The 16,431-nt window shown below is 52.2% G+C and overlaps 1 protein-coding gene across 4 annotated transcripts in view; it reads left to right on the forward strand.

Annotated features, from left to right (window-relative positions):
* The window catches only part of LOC108931725 (neural cell adhesion molecule 2-like), a 44,928-nt gene extending 28,774 nt beyond the window's left edge, over positions 1-16,154 (forward strand). Inside the window, exons 6-18 of one of the 4 annotated variants that reach the window (XM_018747709.2) lie at positions 1,413-1,530; positions 1,722-1,882; positions 8,483-8,628; positions 9,646-9,796; positions 9,967-10,154; positions 10,403-10,499; positions 12,584-12,757; positions 12,926-13,045; positions 13,166-13,299; positions 13,393-13,573; positions 14,185-14,389; positions 14,494-14,616; positions 15,288-16,154. In XM_018747709.2, coding sequence (XP_018603225.2) covers positions 1,413-1,530; positions 1,722-1,882; positions 8,483-8,628; positions 9,646-9,796; positions 9,967-10,154; positions 10,403-10,499; positions 12,584-12,757; positions 12,926-13,045; positions 13,166-13,299; positions 13,393-13,573; positions 14,185-14,389; positions 14,494-14,616; positions 15,288-15,396 — 1,907 coding nt within the window. In that variant the 3' untranslated portion in view covers positions 15,397-16,154. Of the gene's footprint in view, positions 1-1,412; positions 1,531-1,721; positions 1,883-8,482; positions 8,629-9,645; positions 9,797-9,966; positions 10,248-10,382; positions 10,912-12,583; positions 12,758-12,925; positions 13,046-13,165; positions 13,300-13,392; positions 13,574-14,184; positions 14,390-14,493; positions 14,617-15,287 lie in introns of those variants that run through there. The other 3 variants (XM_029257825.1, XM_029257824.1, XM_029257826.1) reach the window with 3 other exon arrangements.
* Positions 16,155-16,431: the final 277 nt, after the last annotated feature.

The raw sequence follows: 16,431 nt of genomic DNA on the forward strand, positions 1-16,431 counted from the left end.
GGACGAGCAAGAAAGGTCTCTGCGAAACCACTAGACCGTGAAGTATGACCTGCTTCAGTCTCACTGATGACATCGTGACAATTTAAATTGTCGAGTTGTCGCTGTACACGTCAACGGTTATTAACAGCGCTTATCCATAGTGACCATTGACTTGACCACTTGACCATCTTTCAAAGGTTCATGTGACTGTGACACACATGTAATGTACAATGTAAAATATGAAAGACACCACTGGTGCAGTATGGTACATTTGGTCTCCGACTGGTCACTGGACGTTCAAGTGCCAAACTTTTCACCAATACAAACTTCTCTGACAAGTGGGCGGCACAGTGAGTAGCGCTGCTGTCCCACAGCGCCTAGGTGGTGCGGGAGGATGTGGGTTTGGTCCCCACTCGGTCTGTGTGGATTTTGCATGTGTTCTGGGTGCTCTGGTTTCCTCCCACAGTCCAAAGACATGCTGTTCAGGTTCATTCATAGTGTGTGAGTGACACAGAGAGAGTGTGTTCCACTGATGTATGGATGAGTGACCCAGTGTAAGTAGTGTATCTAGCAGTGTAAGTTACCACGGTGAATAAGGTGTGTGGGCTATAACATTAAATAAAGTTCATTGGAAGTCGCTTTGGAGAAAAGTGTCTGCTGAACGACACCATCATCCTCCTCCAGTTTCCTGCTGTTACAGTTGCCTTAGGTGTTGGTCAAATTCAGGTGATGTGGAGTTAAGAGAAGTGATCGAGGAGCCACAGCTGAGCACCGACACACTGGGCTTGTACACAGGTACTGCTGCCAGGGCACTCAGGAGGCCCAGGTGTGTGCATGAGGCATCCCAGCTCACCACAGGGAGAGACTCTCTTCATTGCTTAATGGGGCGAGAGAGAGAGTGAGAATGAGAGAGAGAGAATTAGAGAGCGAGAGAATACCAAACGTCCCGCTGGTACCCCCGACCCTATTGAGCCGTCTGGGTTGCTGACGTTTATCTGTTGCTCAGACTTTTCTCTCCTAAGCGAGTGAACACAGAGGAGGGATGAAGAGACGGGCGACTGTCCAAGCGCAGTCAGTGCGTCCAGAGGCCCATTCGAGGAGCACGCATTAGAGCAGAAGCTCCACCCACCACTGACGAAGTAGAGGCCACAGCACTAGGCTGCACTGCGTCACATTGGACTTACGAACATCTCGAGTAACGAACAAGCTCTCGATCCCCAGTAAGTCCAATAGCAGGGGACCAAGTGGATGCGGCAGTTCAACACGAATTCCGGCAGCATGATTCCAAAATCCGGATTGCACGCAGTCGTCGGGTAGCTCCGACTCGACTCATTCCGGGCGTTGCCTTGCACCTGGACTCCTGGTTCTGCTCACTGCCTTTGGGACCCTGTTTCTGGTGCAGCCCCTGAGCACATGTGTCTCTCCTGCCGCAGTCCCCCCCACGCTGTCCGTGCCCCAGCTGATCTTCAACGCCACCGCCGACTACCAAGAGTCGGTAATGTTCACTTGCCGGGCATCCGGCTCCCCTGAGCCTGAGATCACCTGGCACCGGTGAGTTTATACATTTACCACATGTCCAGGTGTTTGTACTCTCTTTGTACTCACCTGTATTCTCTGTAACATCCAGGTGGTCTGAGGGCCACAGTGCTGTGAGATGAGATGTTCTCCAAACTGCAGGCTGCGTGGTCCTAGTTCACCTCTGACATACACACACACACACATACACTCTCTGTGTCATGCAGGAGGGGGAAGCAGGTCCACGAGGGGGGGCAGTATGTCCTGAAGGGGCGAGGCAGCACCCTCACCATCCGTAACATCAGGCAGGAGGATGGAGGGACCTACGCGTGTCGTGCGAGCAACAAGGCTGGGGCGGCTGAGCAGGAGCTCCTCCTCAAGGTGTTTGGTAAGGACCTTACTCACACACACACACACACACACACACACACACACACACACAAACACACACACACAGTGCCCTCCATTATTTATACAGTGTAGGACACCCTCTTCATGAAGAAGAGTCAGTTTATTCGTTGATAAACCTGCAGACATGGTCACAGAGAGTGGTAGAGTGGTGCTGTATGTACTGATCACGTCACAACACAACGAGTCAGGCTTGCAGGTCGAATGCAGCAGGGAAGGAGAATAATCGACCAAGCAGATGACAAAATGGAACTTTTGGACAATGACGTGCAACAGTCTAAAGTTCCAGTCTGCTGCTGCAGCAAGAGTTTCTCCAGCTTGCGAGGTTGCACATAGACCAGTCTTGTTGGTGCGCTGCATACAAGCAACGCAAGCTTTCCATGGAGGCCAGTAAGTCGATTCATGGGAACCAGGTCCAGGATAAACACCGTAGTGCTCAGGAACCCATAGCTGATCAGCGCCAACTCCCCTGTGACACCCCCAACAAGCAAAGGGTTAAATGGCTCAGAAGCAGTGACATCTCAGCTTGAGCGGACATTGACCGTGAACTTTCGGTGAACTTATGGCAGTGTCTCCAGGGCCCTACCAACAAAAAGCTGCTCTCGTTCTGTGTCATGGTTCATGACTTCTGCCTGGATAGGCTGGGTCAGAAAGACAAAGAGAAGAGTGTCACCATAGAGAAAAAGCCCAGCAGATGACAGGTACAAAAAGGCCAACTCAGAGCACATCAGCGACCTCTGAAGAACAACTAAAGACTGTAACCCAAGATGGCCAACCAGGCATCCGGGTTCTCCTCGATGACATTAAGAGAAAGATCCTGCTGCTGTCAAGAGCTGAGAATCAACACAAGAAGCAGAAGAAGAAGCGAAGAGCAAGGGACTTGTTCTACAGGAACCCGTACACATATGTTACTTGTGGAGGCTAAGAGTGGAACCCTGGATGTGGCTAAAGAGGACCCACAGTCCCATCTGCATTCTGTGCACTCTGATCCGTTGAGAGCTGTACCCATCCCACATACAGAAGGCATTCCAAAGCCCTCAGATCCAGGGATCAATCTCGATAAGTCAGACTCTCGATTCAGTGAAGTCCAGGAGTTGTCAAGAAGGCTCAAGTTAAAAGTGCACCAGGCCCAAGTGCTATTTTCTACAAGCTCCACAAGAAGTGCCCTCCTGTACTTCGCCTGCCATTCAACCTGCTGAAGAGAGCCTGGAAAGAAGGAGTTGTCCCACAGTGCTGGTGTATATGGTGTATGGTAGATGGGATATGGATCCCCGAGGAGTGGGCATTGGTCAGTTCCATCCTATCTCTCTGTTCAACATCGACGGGACGATTTTCTTTGGTGTGCTGAGTCACCGCATGACAAACTACCATCTGAGCAACGGGTTTATCAACACATCCGTGCAAAAACCAGGTGTTCCTGGATTCCACGGATGTCTAGAACATGCCCAGATGATCTGGAATTCTATTCAGACAGCCAAAGAAAGCAAAGGACTAGAACTACGTGTCATCTGGTTAGATCTTGCTAATGCATCTTGCTAATGCATATGGGTCAGTGCCTCGTGCTCTTGTCTGGAGAGCGCTTGATTTCTTCCATGTGCCTCGTAAAGTTCAGAAGATTTTGAGGGTCTGCTTTAACTCCGTGTAGATGCGCTTCACTACCAAGGATTGTACCACCCGTCAGCAAGTGTCACACCCCCCTCAGCGCAACGAGGAGCACCTGCGGCGGCTCAGGTAGCGATCACATAAAAAGACACCCCGGAGCACACGCAGGCGGGGAACCTTGTTCAGCCTCATCGATCACTTGCACTCCTCGCTCCTCGCTCCTCGCCTCTGACCCCTTGGTTTGCTTCGATCACTCGCCTGTCTCTTGGATTACGATTCTTGGATTTGCCCCTTTGGTTTCTGTTTGCATATCAGTGACCCTTTGCCTGTTTTCTCACAGCTTTCAGTTTCCCAGGGAGGGGAATCTGGTCAATGAGCTTTAGCCCTTCCTGTGTCTGCGCCTTGACCTCTGTTCCTCGATGACGGTCAATCAAAGGGATACCATACCAGCGGCCCAAGCTCTTAATGTCTCTTGGTGTCTCTCTGACCGTTGGAATTCAGTCTCCTCCAATCTCAAGTGGACCTCCGGAACAGTCCCCCCGACCACAGAGAGACTCCGACTATTCTTTGGTTTCAGTTTCATTCGAGCATAAGCGAAAGCTCCAAGAATCTCTGAAGCATCTTCACAGCACCTTCCTTGGATGGAATAAGCAAGGTGATGTCATCCATGAAGGCTTGGTGGATGAGTCGCCCCACCCTCAAGCGCCTCACCCTGGGCAGCCATTTAAGACCCTTGCGGCAGGAGCTCCATCAACATCACAAAGAGGAGGGGGGATATGATGCACCCCAGCATGATACCTATCTCCAATGCTTGCTGTCATGGTGTTATCCCGGCGCGGTTGCGTCAGACCCAAGTGCGGAGCACAGGAAGCTTGGTCATGGGGCGGTTCAGTAGACATTGTCAGAAAACAGGCAAAGGGTCACTGATATGCAAACAGAAACCAAAGGGGCAAATCCAAGAATCGTAATCCAAGAGACAGGCGAGTGACCGAGGCAAACCAAGGGGTCAGAAGTGAGGAGCGAGGAGCGCAAGTGATCGATGAGGTTAAAAGAGGTTAAACGCCTACGTGTGCTGCGGGGCGTCTTTTTATGCGATCGCTCCCTGAGCCGCCGCAGGTGCTCCTCGTTGCGCTGAGGGGGGCGTGACAGTACCCCCCCTCCACGGCAGCCACCCAACAATGTTCCTCTGGTCCATATCCCTCCCAATCGACAAGGTACTGCAGGAGTCCACCTCGCCGACGGGAGTCCAGCAATACCCTCACTCTGTAGGCCGGCGCATCGCCATCATGGAGGAGAATCGGAGGAGGAGCGGCTAGCTGCGGCTGAAGTCCGTGTAATATACGTGGGGCAAACTATAAAACATGAGCTCGCACTGTAGGAGAAAGCCCTCACAGCGAGCAGGAATGCTGTCATACCTGGTAAGCGGGGCCAGACGCAGGTCTTGTTGGAAGCCCGCTTCAGGGAAGAGAGAGGGAGGCGGTCGTGTGAGGCGTCCTGTAACTGGTGCTCGGCGTTCGTTTCGCAACACGTTAGTGAGACCCTGCAGGCGAGAAAGGGATTGCCCATGTGCTCTTAACAGTGCGTCCTGAGCTGCGAACGAGTGGTGGAGGCGCTCGGAATCCGCTGGGACCGATGATGAGGCAGAACCTTCTGTCATGGTGTTACCCTGGCGCGGTTGCATCGAACCCAAGTGCAGAACATAGGAAGCTTGGTCATGGGACAGTTCAGTAGACATTGTCAGAAAACAGGCAAAGGGTCATCGATATGCAAACAGAAACCAAAGGGGCAAATCCGAGAATCGTAATCCAAGAGACAAAAGCCTGGTGCTTTCAATTTGGTCACCTGCCTCAAGTGCTGTGGCCTCTACAGATCTATTAAGTCTCTCTGTCAAGAGCTGAAATCATCCAAAGGCACGTTAGCAAGTGCCTGAGGAAGTGGCTTGGGATTCCACCCTCCTCTTCCACCGTGGGACTTTACATGAAATCTGGACGGCTGAGCCTACCTGATGAGGGATTCCCCTGATCAAGTTATCCGGGCTGTTCAGCCTGACATTCGCACAGCTAGGAAGTGGTCTCCTGGAAGTGGTCTACTGCATGGGCAATGGGAGTTGCTGAAGCCACCCTGCGAACCAAAGAGGTGATGGGCGCAGTGCAAACGGGAAGAGGTGGTCTCGGCAGCACAAACCACAAGTGGTTCTCAAAGGAAGGTCCAGCATGTCGCCGTGATCTGATAGTCAAAGAATTACGTGCACTCGAGGAGGAATCGCGTCTCACAGTCTCAGCAAGTCATGTCAAGCTGGGTGCATGGACCAAGTGGGAGGCAGTGGAGTTATGAAGGGTCATAAGGCCTGTGCCACAGGCCTGTGATGACGACACATCCCTCCCAGATGCACTTAATGAGTTCTATGCACGGTTTGAAATGCAGAATGACAAGTCTGCACACAAACTACCCACACCTCCCAATGACCAGGTGCTCTATCTGTCTCCAGTCGATGTTAGGAAGACCCTATCTAGGGTTAACCCACGCAAGGCTGCAGGTCCTGACAACATACCAGGCCGAGTACTGAGGGACTGTGCTGAACAGCTGACTGATGTCTTAACAGACATCTTTAACATCTCATTAAGCCAAGCAGTTGTCCCCACATGTCTCAAGTCCACCACCATCATCCCAGTACCAAAGAAGTCACCTGTGTCCTGCCTGAATGACTATCGTCCCATAGCACTGACCCCAATCATGATGAAGTGCTTTGAGAGGTTAGTCATGCACCATATCAAATCCAACCTCCCCAACACACTTGACCCGCTCCAATTTGCATACCATCCAAACCGCTCTACGGACGATGCCATCTCTTCCACTCTCCACCTGGCTCTTACCCATTTGGAAAACAAAGACTCTTATGTTAGATTGCTGTTCGTCAACTTCAGCTCAGCATTCAACACAATAATCCCACAACAGCTCATCAGCAAACTAAACCTGCTGGGCCTAAATGCCTCCCTCTGTAATTGGATCCTGGACTTTCTAACCGGAAGACCTCAGTCAGTCCGTGTCGGCCACAACACCTCCAGCACTACCACAATGAGCACAGGTGCCCCACAAGGCTGTGCGCTCAGCCCGCTGCTCTTTACGCTGCTGACCCACGACTGCACTGCCAAGTTCAGCTCCAACCACATCATCAAGTTTGCTGATGACACAACGGTGGTAGGTCTCATCAGCAACAATGATGAAACACCCTACAGAGAGGAAGTGGTACAACTAGTTGAATGGTGTGGTGCAAACAACCTGTCCCTCAATGTGAGTAAGACAAAGGAGGTTGTGATGGACTTCAGGAAGAACTCTGTTGACCACCCCCCACTGACCATTGACAGCTCGACTGTGGAGAGAGTCAGCAGCACTAAATTCCTGGGAGTGCATATTACAGAAGACCTCACCTGGACCACCAACATTACATCACTCTCCAAGAAGGCGCAACAGCGGCTCCACTTCCTGCGCCGACTTAAAAGAGCAAGTCTCCCTCCTCCAATCCTCACCACATTCTATAGGGGAACAATTGAGATTGTGCTAACCAGCTGCATCACTGTCTGGTACGGGAACTGCAGTGCAGCAGACCGCAAGACCCTACAGCGGACAGTGAACACAGCTGCAAAGATCATCGGTGCCCCTCTCCCCTCCATTCTGGACATTTTCCTTGCACGATGCTCCAGAAAGGCCACCAGTATCGTGAAAGACCCCACTCATCCCTCTCACAGTCTCTTCCAGCTCTTGCCATCAGGAAGACGGTATCGGAGCATCAGAGCCCGCTCTGCCAGACTGCTCAACAGCTTTTTCCCCCAGGCTGTGAGAGCCCTCAATTGCAATCACCTTGCCACCCTCTGAAACCTCATCCACAACCTTAGCTCCTGAAACCAGGATCCACTCTCCCCCCCGCCAACCCACCACATCACACGCACCACATGTAAACTGTTGGATACCTCCTGTGGAAACACACTCTTTTCCTTTCCATATGCAAACCAACTGCTTTTTCTTTTCTCTATATGCACCAGACACTTTCTTATAAAACCTCCAATGTTACAAGGACTTAACAAGATAACACAAATGTTTACTTGTGAATGCACTACAAATCATATTGCACTATTCCTTCTTAAATACCTCTACTGCACAGTTATTATGTAAGTACTTGTATTGTATAGTTAACTGTTTATAGTATATGTATATTTGCACTAATTTCAGATTATCGACTTAGTAAATTAGTTATGTAGGTCTAAAAGCTGTCCTTAGGTCTAGTGTTGCATGTTTATATTTATGCTTATTTTACACAGCACCGTGGTCCTGCGAGACACGACATTTCGTCCCACTGTATGTCCACACATGTAGTGGAATGACAATAAAGCTTGACTTGACTTGACTCATGTGGACAGAGCTTGGGACAATGGATCAGCCTTCCATCTCATTCCTTCTGCACTCAGTGTATGATCTCTTGCCATTCCACTAAATACCAAGTTGTGGAGATATGTGGAATCTGACCAGTGTGCCTGCTGTGGCTGTGAGGGTGGGTCACTCTGCCATGTCTTATCTGCTTGCAAGCAGCTTCTAAGGATGTACATTTGGCAACATAACTGAGTACAAACTTACATACATATATGAAAGTAAGAGAAAACTCTGAATATTCCATAGGGTTGAAAAGGCATCATCTACCCCATCATCCTCACCCTCTCACTGGCAAACACATTTAACCAGAAGGATTATGGTTCAAGCCCTACTTTGTACTTCCACTTAGTAGCCTTGATCAAGGTACTTTTCTCCAGTAATTTAATCCAGCTTTATTAGTGGGTCAAATACTGTAGGGTGTTGGATTAATAATGACCCCAGATGGCAGAAACAAGTGTCTCATCCATGCAGAGTGTTCATATGTGTGTGTGTTTCTGTGTGTATGTGTGTGTGTGTGTGTGTGTGTGTGTGTGTGTGTGTCTGTGTGTTGCAGTTCAGCCACACATCACACAGCTGCAGAACGTGACGGCCATGGAGGGAGGCGCTGCGGTCATCACCTGTGAGGCCGATGGTGAGCCGCTGCCTGACGTCTCGTGGCGGAGGGCAAGCGACGGAGAGAGCTTCGCCGACAGAGACAAGGTGTGTGTTTGTGTGTGTGTGTGTGTGTGTGTGTGTGTGTGTGTGTGTGTGTGTGAGTCGCATGAGACCAGGGAGGCGTAGCGGAGTGTCAGTGTGCCATCATCAGGATGCTGAAAGTGGTGCAGAGTGAAGATGACTGGCTCTTCAGCTTGTGAACACAAGGGGGTCCAGAAGTGTGTGTAGTGTGTATAAGTTGTGTAGTTTGTATCTCCAAAGTGACTTTAGCCACAAACCCCAGTCAATGAAAGTTTCATAATAGAGATGTCACCAGGGTTATGGCCTCTTTAGGTTCACTGACAACTTCACACACACCTAGATTAAGTGAGAACAGTTTTTATTCCAGTGTTTGACATGTCAAAAATAAAAATTCTTGGTGTCCACAGACCGCAGTTATTGACAGATTCCAACATGTACAGCATTCCTCACCTTCTTATTTATTGCCGACACCCAGAAACATCACACAGATGCTGGAAACACTGTGGCTGAATTGCTGCTCTGTTTGTGGGCTCTTTACCGCCACCTATTGGCTCGGTGGGTAAACACAGGTTTCTTTCTCCCTGCTAAAGACAGAACTTTGGGAAAATGAGACAAGAAAATGTAATTAACAGTAAATGCAGGAAACTGTTGTGATCTTTGACTTGGGCATTCATAGTGGAAGGAGGTGGTGAAGCACGAATGAAGGGCACCTGTAGAATACTGAGTACTGACTACAAAGCACTGCTGGAACACACGCACACACACACACACACACACACACACACACACACACACACACACGCACACACACGCACGCACGCACACCGCGTGGACTAAAATAAAAATAAAAAACTTGGTGTTCTTCAAAGGTTGGCAGCAAAGAATATTTCCTGTGGTGATGCTGGTGCACCAGCTGGTAGAGCTCACCAACGAGAGGGTCATGTGACTCTCTCTCTCTCTCTCTCTCTCTCTCTCTCTCTCTCTCTTGTTCCCTGTCTCACTCTTTCGCTTCTTTCGCTCTCACTCTCTCTGTGCCCTCAGAGCCACGACGGCCGTGTAGAGGTACAAGGTGGCAACGGCAGGTCCGTGCTGACCATCAGCAGCCTGCGGCTCTCCGACTCGGGCCGCTTCGACTGCGAGGCCCTCAGCAGGATCGGGGGTCACCGAAGGAGCATGTTCCTCGACATCGAGTGTGAGCGTCTGCACACACGACCACACACACCGCCGACCCACCTGCGCAAACCACCTCTACACCCAGCCTCCACACACACACTTCCATACGAGTGTCCAGACCCATCAAGTCTTGTTCTGCTGCCCACACTGGACTCGAGTCCAAACCGATGGTTCTTCGTCTTGGTTCAGACGCCCCCAAGTTTCAGAGCAATCACACGACCTACTACTCGTGGGAGGGGAACCCAGTGAATATCAGCTGTGACGTCGTGGCCAATCCCCGCGCCGCCATGGTGTGGGGTCGCGATAAGCTCACCATCTCAACAGAGGGCGGCAGCAACATGCGAGTCTTCAACACGGAGGGGAGGTCCCTCCTGGAGGTACGAGGGGTGGCACACGACATCAGCCAGCAGCAAGCAGCACACTTTTACTCTACACGCACAGTAATTTAAAGTCCTTGTGAACCACACTCCGTAAGTGCAGCTGTTGTCTGTCCTTAACCGCCTTGATACACGTATTTGTAAAGTTTCAGCCCAAGGTACACCACATCAGAGTGACTGCTGTTGTTAGAGCCTCTTGAGAAAACCTCTCCACGCTTCACTGCCCAGATCTTTGGGGTTCCATGCAGGTCACGCCCTTCTTGGACCAGGACTTTGGATCTTACAACTGCACAGCCAGGAACAACATCGGAACCCGGTTCCAAGTGTTCATCCTTGCTCGGGCCGGTGAGTGTTTGGAGTCTGACCACTTGTTCAAGGTTTAGCTGGTAGAAGTTTGGGGTGTAACAAGGTCGCTGCGGATGTGGACCGTGGGTGTTTGGGACATGACCGTCTTTGGATGTCTCCCTGCAAGATGTTCTTTCTACTAACCTCTCGGTGCGTTTTTGTGCATCCAGTCTGTTAACTATCAAGATCTCAGTATCAGTCTGTTGGGGTTACAGTCTCATTCTCAGTGTCCCTCCATCTGGGTCTGGCTTTGTCTCCGCATGGGTGTCCATCTGTGTCCATCACATTTCCACTTCAAGAGCTCTGGCCCTCTTTCAAGGGTTCATAAAAAGACACACCTGAGACTTGTCCAGTGTGACTCATCTGCTGAGAGTGACTTTAGGGGAGGACACTGAGGTCCACCTCCCGCTCAGGAATGACCGTCCATGTCTTAACGACAGCGAGCTCAGAATGGGGACAACTAAGAGTGCTGCTCACTCGTACGCACAGGGAGTCCCACACACATGGGGCTCCCCACACACACACAGGGCACACGAAAGCGCCGGAGAAGGTGAAGAATTTCCCATTGAGGCACCAACACAAGTGTGAGACCACAGATGTACCCTGGTCCTCCCGCCCATGACACACGAGTGATGAAGCCTCAGTACAAGGGCCACTTGCTGCTCTCAGTCTTTAACGTTAACAGAACCATCCGGATCTTCTGCTCTCGGGGTATTAATAGCTCCACGCTGAGCCCTCGGAGACGCCGTCAGCCCCTCGCTTCTGATGAAACCACAGGCAATCACTGGGCATGCAGGGGACTCGGGGACAACTCGAGGCCCTCTGATACACTCTGCTCTGGACACTTCGCTCGCAGTTTTCTCCCTCGCTTGAGCGCCGATTGCCTGCGAAGCTCGCAGAAACACGGCAGCGATGAGCTCAGCAGCGCCACCTCCAGGGCCCCTTCCAGCATCTCCTCGACAGCGTCCATGTTCATGTTCACGGAATCGCTGTCACTCAGCACTCGTGTGACAGGAACCTGCCATCGATTTGACAAGTCTGGGCTTCCTGTCGATGTCTCCCTACGACCGGCTGGTGGTGCTGATGGGACAGCGCTCGCTGGGTTATCTGCGTGTAAGGGTTCGACAGGGGTGACCTTCAATATGTCCATCTGGGTCCTCATTTCAGCCGTGTTCTTAATGTCAAAGGATTGCCAGGCCGCCCGTGTGTGTGTGTTCTATTTACCCATTTATATAACTGTGTCACTGTACTAGAGTAATTTATGGTAAGTACCTTGTTCAAGGGTACTACAGCCAAATGAGGGATTCAAACCTGTGACTTTTGGGTCGGAAGGCTGCAGCACTAACCACTACGCCACCATAGTTGCCACGGAAAGGCATCGCTGTGAGTCATGTGCAGTTTGGCAGTTGGAAAAAATCCCCCGAACACAGTTCCACACACACAGTGTTTCTAACGCAGAAAGCGACACGGCGCTCCGGCGGCTCAGGGTCCGACCCGCGTGTCCATCAACACACACGCCGCAGCGCTTGGGTCACGACTCTCAAATATCACTCCTACAGGATAATTTCCTTTCATTAACGGCACAGCAGAAGAGAACTGGGTCACAAAAACACGAGAACAAGGAGTGAACTGAAAGAACACACACACACGCACGCACATACAGATACGCATGCACACACACACACACACACACACACACACACACACACACACACAGAGACACACGTGGGGAGGACGTGTGCATGTAAAACAAGTGACCCCTTCGGGTGCGCACCCGTCCTCCCAGGAAGGCTTCCTGCGGCCGACAGGTGGTCTTTGGTCCACAGCCCCCACAAGCCCTGGCATGATAAAAGCCCCAGTAAACACCACAGTCCAGCCTCACACTTGTTGTGTGTGTGTGTGTTTGTGCACTGATGAGCGTGTCCGTGTTCACATGTGACCGTCAAACTGCCTTGACCTGTAGTATGATGAAGAGCATTAGGAAGAGCCGTCATGGCCGCCGAGCACCACAGTTTCCTGCTCAGCCATACATTTTCAAGAAACTGCTTTCACTTCTCCCACTATTGCTTCTTCCTGTGTTGCAGATGTGCCTTCCAGCCCATACGCCGTGCAGACTGATGCCGTGATGCAGCGCGTTGCCACGGTTACCTTCACAAAGCCAGAGTCCCATGGCGGGGTCCCCATCAGTCACTACTTGGTCAGATATAAGGATGCTGGCTCAGCACAGTGGAGGAGTGTAAAATCCCATGGTGCAGAGAGTGAGTGAAAACACTGTTAATGTCACACTGCACGGTTTGCACACGCAGTTCACACACTTCAGCACAGCAGTGCCATCAGCAGCACCCAGGACCTCCATCATTATGAACCATCTCGCTGTCAGCAAACACGAGTCCCTCAGCATGACACACCCTCCGCTCCTCTCACAGCTGTGGCGCAGCTTTCGGGTCTGGAGCCCAACACCACCTACGAGATGGGCGTGGCAGCAGTTAATGGGAGAGGCCAAGGGGAGTTCAGCCATACGGAGATCTTTCAGACGCTACCCATCCGTGAGTCTCCCTCTTTGTCGGTTCCTCTTCCTCAGGGGGCGTGCGTTTGTGTGTGCATGTGCGCGCGTGCATGTTTGCGTAGCAAAGCGGGACTAACAGTGTGCCCCCTTTTGCTCCCAGGAGAGCCCAGCCCCCCCCAGGTGCATGGTCAGAGGGCTGTGGGTGGGGCCTACAGACTCTGGCTCATCCAGCAGGATGATGGGGGCACGCCCATCCTGGAGCACATCGTCAAGTACAGGCCAGCGAGTCCCCAGGTGGGCACGGTTGGGGGGCTGGGGGAGTGGAGTGTGTTCAGCGTGTGTGTGTGTGTGTGTGTGTGTGTGTGTGTGTTCATGTGTGTGTTTCAGCAGGGAGAAAAGGAGGAGCACTGGACCACTAAGCTCGTTCCTGGAGGCTCCGACTTTGTGTTGCTGCCACACCTGCAGTGGAAGACACAGTACGAGGTGGAGGTCGCAGCCCGCAACGTCAAGGGCCTGTCTGAGCCCACAGCCTTCCACTTCTCCATGCCACAGAAGCCCAACATCACAGGTATGTGCACCTCCTTCTCACCTGTACAGGTGTACACTGACTCCATTCTCACCTGGTACCAGTTCCATGCATAGATATACACTGGCGGTGGTGGGCTGGACAGAGCGCATCAGTGGGAAACATTCTGTAGGCTGTGTGGTCCAGGGGCAGGTCCAGTGGGGTCACAGGATCTAGACTCAGGGACTGTAAAATATTACCTGGTTCGCAGGTCCAACATGATGAGGAAAATGAATCAGGAACATTTTGGGGCACTAAGCATGCATGAACACAGTTAACGTGGCCGTAATTCCCACCACGGTTATGACTTCACCACTGGGGGTGGGGCCGACCACAGCTGGTGTCGCTGGCCACTTTACCGCGGTGTGACTCAGGTGATCAGCCAGAAGGTCCCGCGCATCTACTTCTGCTGAAATCTTCTGCCACCAACCATCTGGCAACAATGTTTGTGTGCAGTGGACCATCCTCTGCCTTCTTATCCTATTAGGACGGCCCGTCCTTTACCACGGTAAAACGAATGACAACACGCTCTGACATGTTGTGGGCAGTGTGTCAGGGACAGTCTGCATGGCGTAGCTGGTGACCGTGACCGTGTTCCCGGCCTGTCTCAGCAGACTCCCTGTTCGGTGGCCTGGGCTCAGGCGCGACGGTGGGACTCGGCTTCGCCGCCCTGCTGCTGCTGCTGGTCGCTGTCGATGTCGGTTGCTTCTTCCTGCGCCAGTGCGGCCTCCTCATGTGCCTGAGCCGCAGGCTGTGCGGCAACAAGAGCGCCACCAGCGGGAAGAGCAAGGAGCTGGAGGAGGGCAAGGCTGCCTACCTGTGAGTGCCGCCCATGGGTCGTGAACCAGGTATAGCTCTATTTCCATGCTCACTTTACAGTGTGTGTGTGTGCGTGTGTGTGTGTGTGTGTGTGCGCCTCGCAGGAGGGCTGAGGGCTCCAAGGAGCCAATTGTCGAGATGAGGAGGGAGGAGGAACGAATAACGACCCAAGATGATGGAAGCCCTGCGAATGAGCCTAACGAGACAACGCCCCTCACAGAGCCAGAGTAAGTGACCGCAGTAAACCCGTAACCACAGTAACTCTGGGGTTCCCATCATGCACCAGCCCCACTGTGTCCAGGGAGTCTGTTGCCAAACTATAACATCATCTCTGCTGAGTAACCGCTGAGTTACACTACAGCAGTGTAATTTTTATTATCCCAGATCAGGGTGAGTAATGCTGATCGAGGAGGGGGAGGGGGACGGGGAGGGGGAGGAGGAGGATGAGGAGGAGGAGGAGGAGGAGTGGGATTCGAACCCGGGTGTATCTACTGCCAGAGGACCGGCTATAGCTGAGCAGGTCTCCAGTGAGGCGTTGCCCTTGTTCTCGTTTCCTTCCTGTCTCTTTCTGCAGAAACGCAGAAGATGAGAAACACAGACCTTCCGTTGTCAGTGGTTGTCAGTGGTTGTCAGTGGTTGTCAGTAGATGTCAGTGGATGTCAGTGGTTGTCAGTGGATGTCAGTGGTTGTCAGTGGTTGTCAGTGGATGTCAGTGTTTGTCAGCGGTTGTCAGTAGATGTCAGTGGTTGTCAGTAGATGTCAGTGGATGTCAGTGGTTGTCAGTGGCTGTCAGTAGTTGTCAGTGGTGTGAGCGGATGTGTACAGATGTCAGTGGTGCCCTCCGTGCAGTGCCCCCTGTGTCTCTGTCCTTCGCCTTCTCACCACAATCTGTCCACAGGAAGCTGCCGCTGAAGGAAGAGAGCGGCAAAGGGAGCGTGCAGCCGGATGAGGTCAAAGGTCACGGCGAGAGCGGCGTCCAGACGAAAGAGGAGGGCGGCAGGGCGTAGCGTCACGGCGGCGCCCCCCCAGCACACCACCCTCAGAGCAGCCAGATGCCACCAGAGAGGAAGCGTAAAGAGCGGAGCGCGTTGTGTCTTCGCACGGACCGAGTGTAAATAGGGCGGGAGAGGCTCCCCAGCAGGGCTTGTGGTCGAGACCCGCGGCACTCCTTCGGAAGGCATCATCCGTCTCTAGATGTTCTTTCTCTTCTTTCGTGCGGCGCCTTGGCTGTCGCCTCCACTCTTTGGTTCTCCACCTCTTCTTAGACCAGCTGCTCCGGTAGGGCCCCCGGGGGTCCCTCCTGGCCTCTCGTTCACACAGCCCCTGGCGCACGGGACGTAGCGTGCCGCTCGGTTCCCCCCACCGATGGACTCTTGGGCTCTGTGTGCGTGTGCGTGCGTGTGCGTGGGTGTGCGTGAGTGCGTGTGCTTCCTCATTACGCTGATCTGCACCCGTTAAAAATGAGGTCGATGACAACATTTCCCAGTAACACACAAACCTTAAATATCATGTGTGGGTCACTGAAAGGTTATCTTTGCATCATTCTGTTCTGACGATATTTAAAACTTTGAACTTTTATTGATTTCATGTCATACTTCTCGGTAAAACAGATTCAGAGGAACCAGAGGAAATGGGGGGCGTTGCCATGACAACCCATGTGTTTTGATGTTACTGTGGAGAGCATTGGTGCAAACCTGATATCTGTGTTTTGCATCTCTGTGTCTGAACGAGAACGAGGAGGGCAGTTGACTCGGGTGAGAGCAGCCGTGGGGGTGAGACACTGGGGGGGGGGGGGGGGGCAAATGAATAATTAAGTGGAGTCGTACACTTATGCCACTGAAGAAAGCGTGAGCAGTGAATGAGAGCAGCCCTGGTCCAGCACAGTGCCATGTCAGAAACATGTGTGTGCGTGTGTGTGTGTGTGCGTGTGTGTGTGTGTGTGTGTGTGTGTGTGTGTGCGTGTGTGCGTGTGTGTGTGTGTGTGTGTGTGTGTGTGCGTGCGTGCACTGAGCACAGAGAGAGGGGATGTGCCACATCGTCAC

Source organism: Scleropages formosus, chromosome 14 (genome assembly GCF_900964775.1).
Source record: "Scleropages formosus chromosome 14, fSclFor1.1, whole genome shotgun sequence".
NCBI classification, from domain to species: domain Eukaryota; kingdom Metazoa; phylum Chordata; class Actinopteri; order Osteoglossiformes; family Osteoglossidae; genus Scleropages; species Scleropages formosus.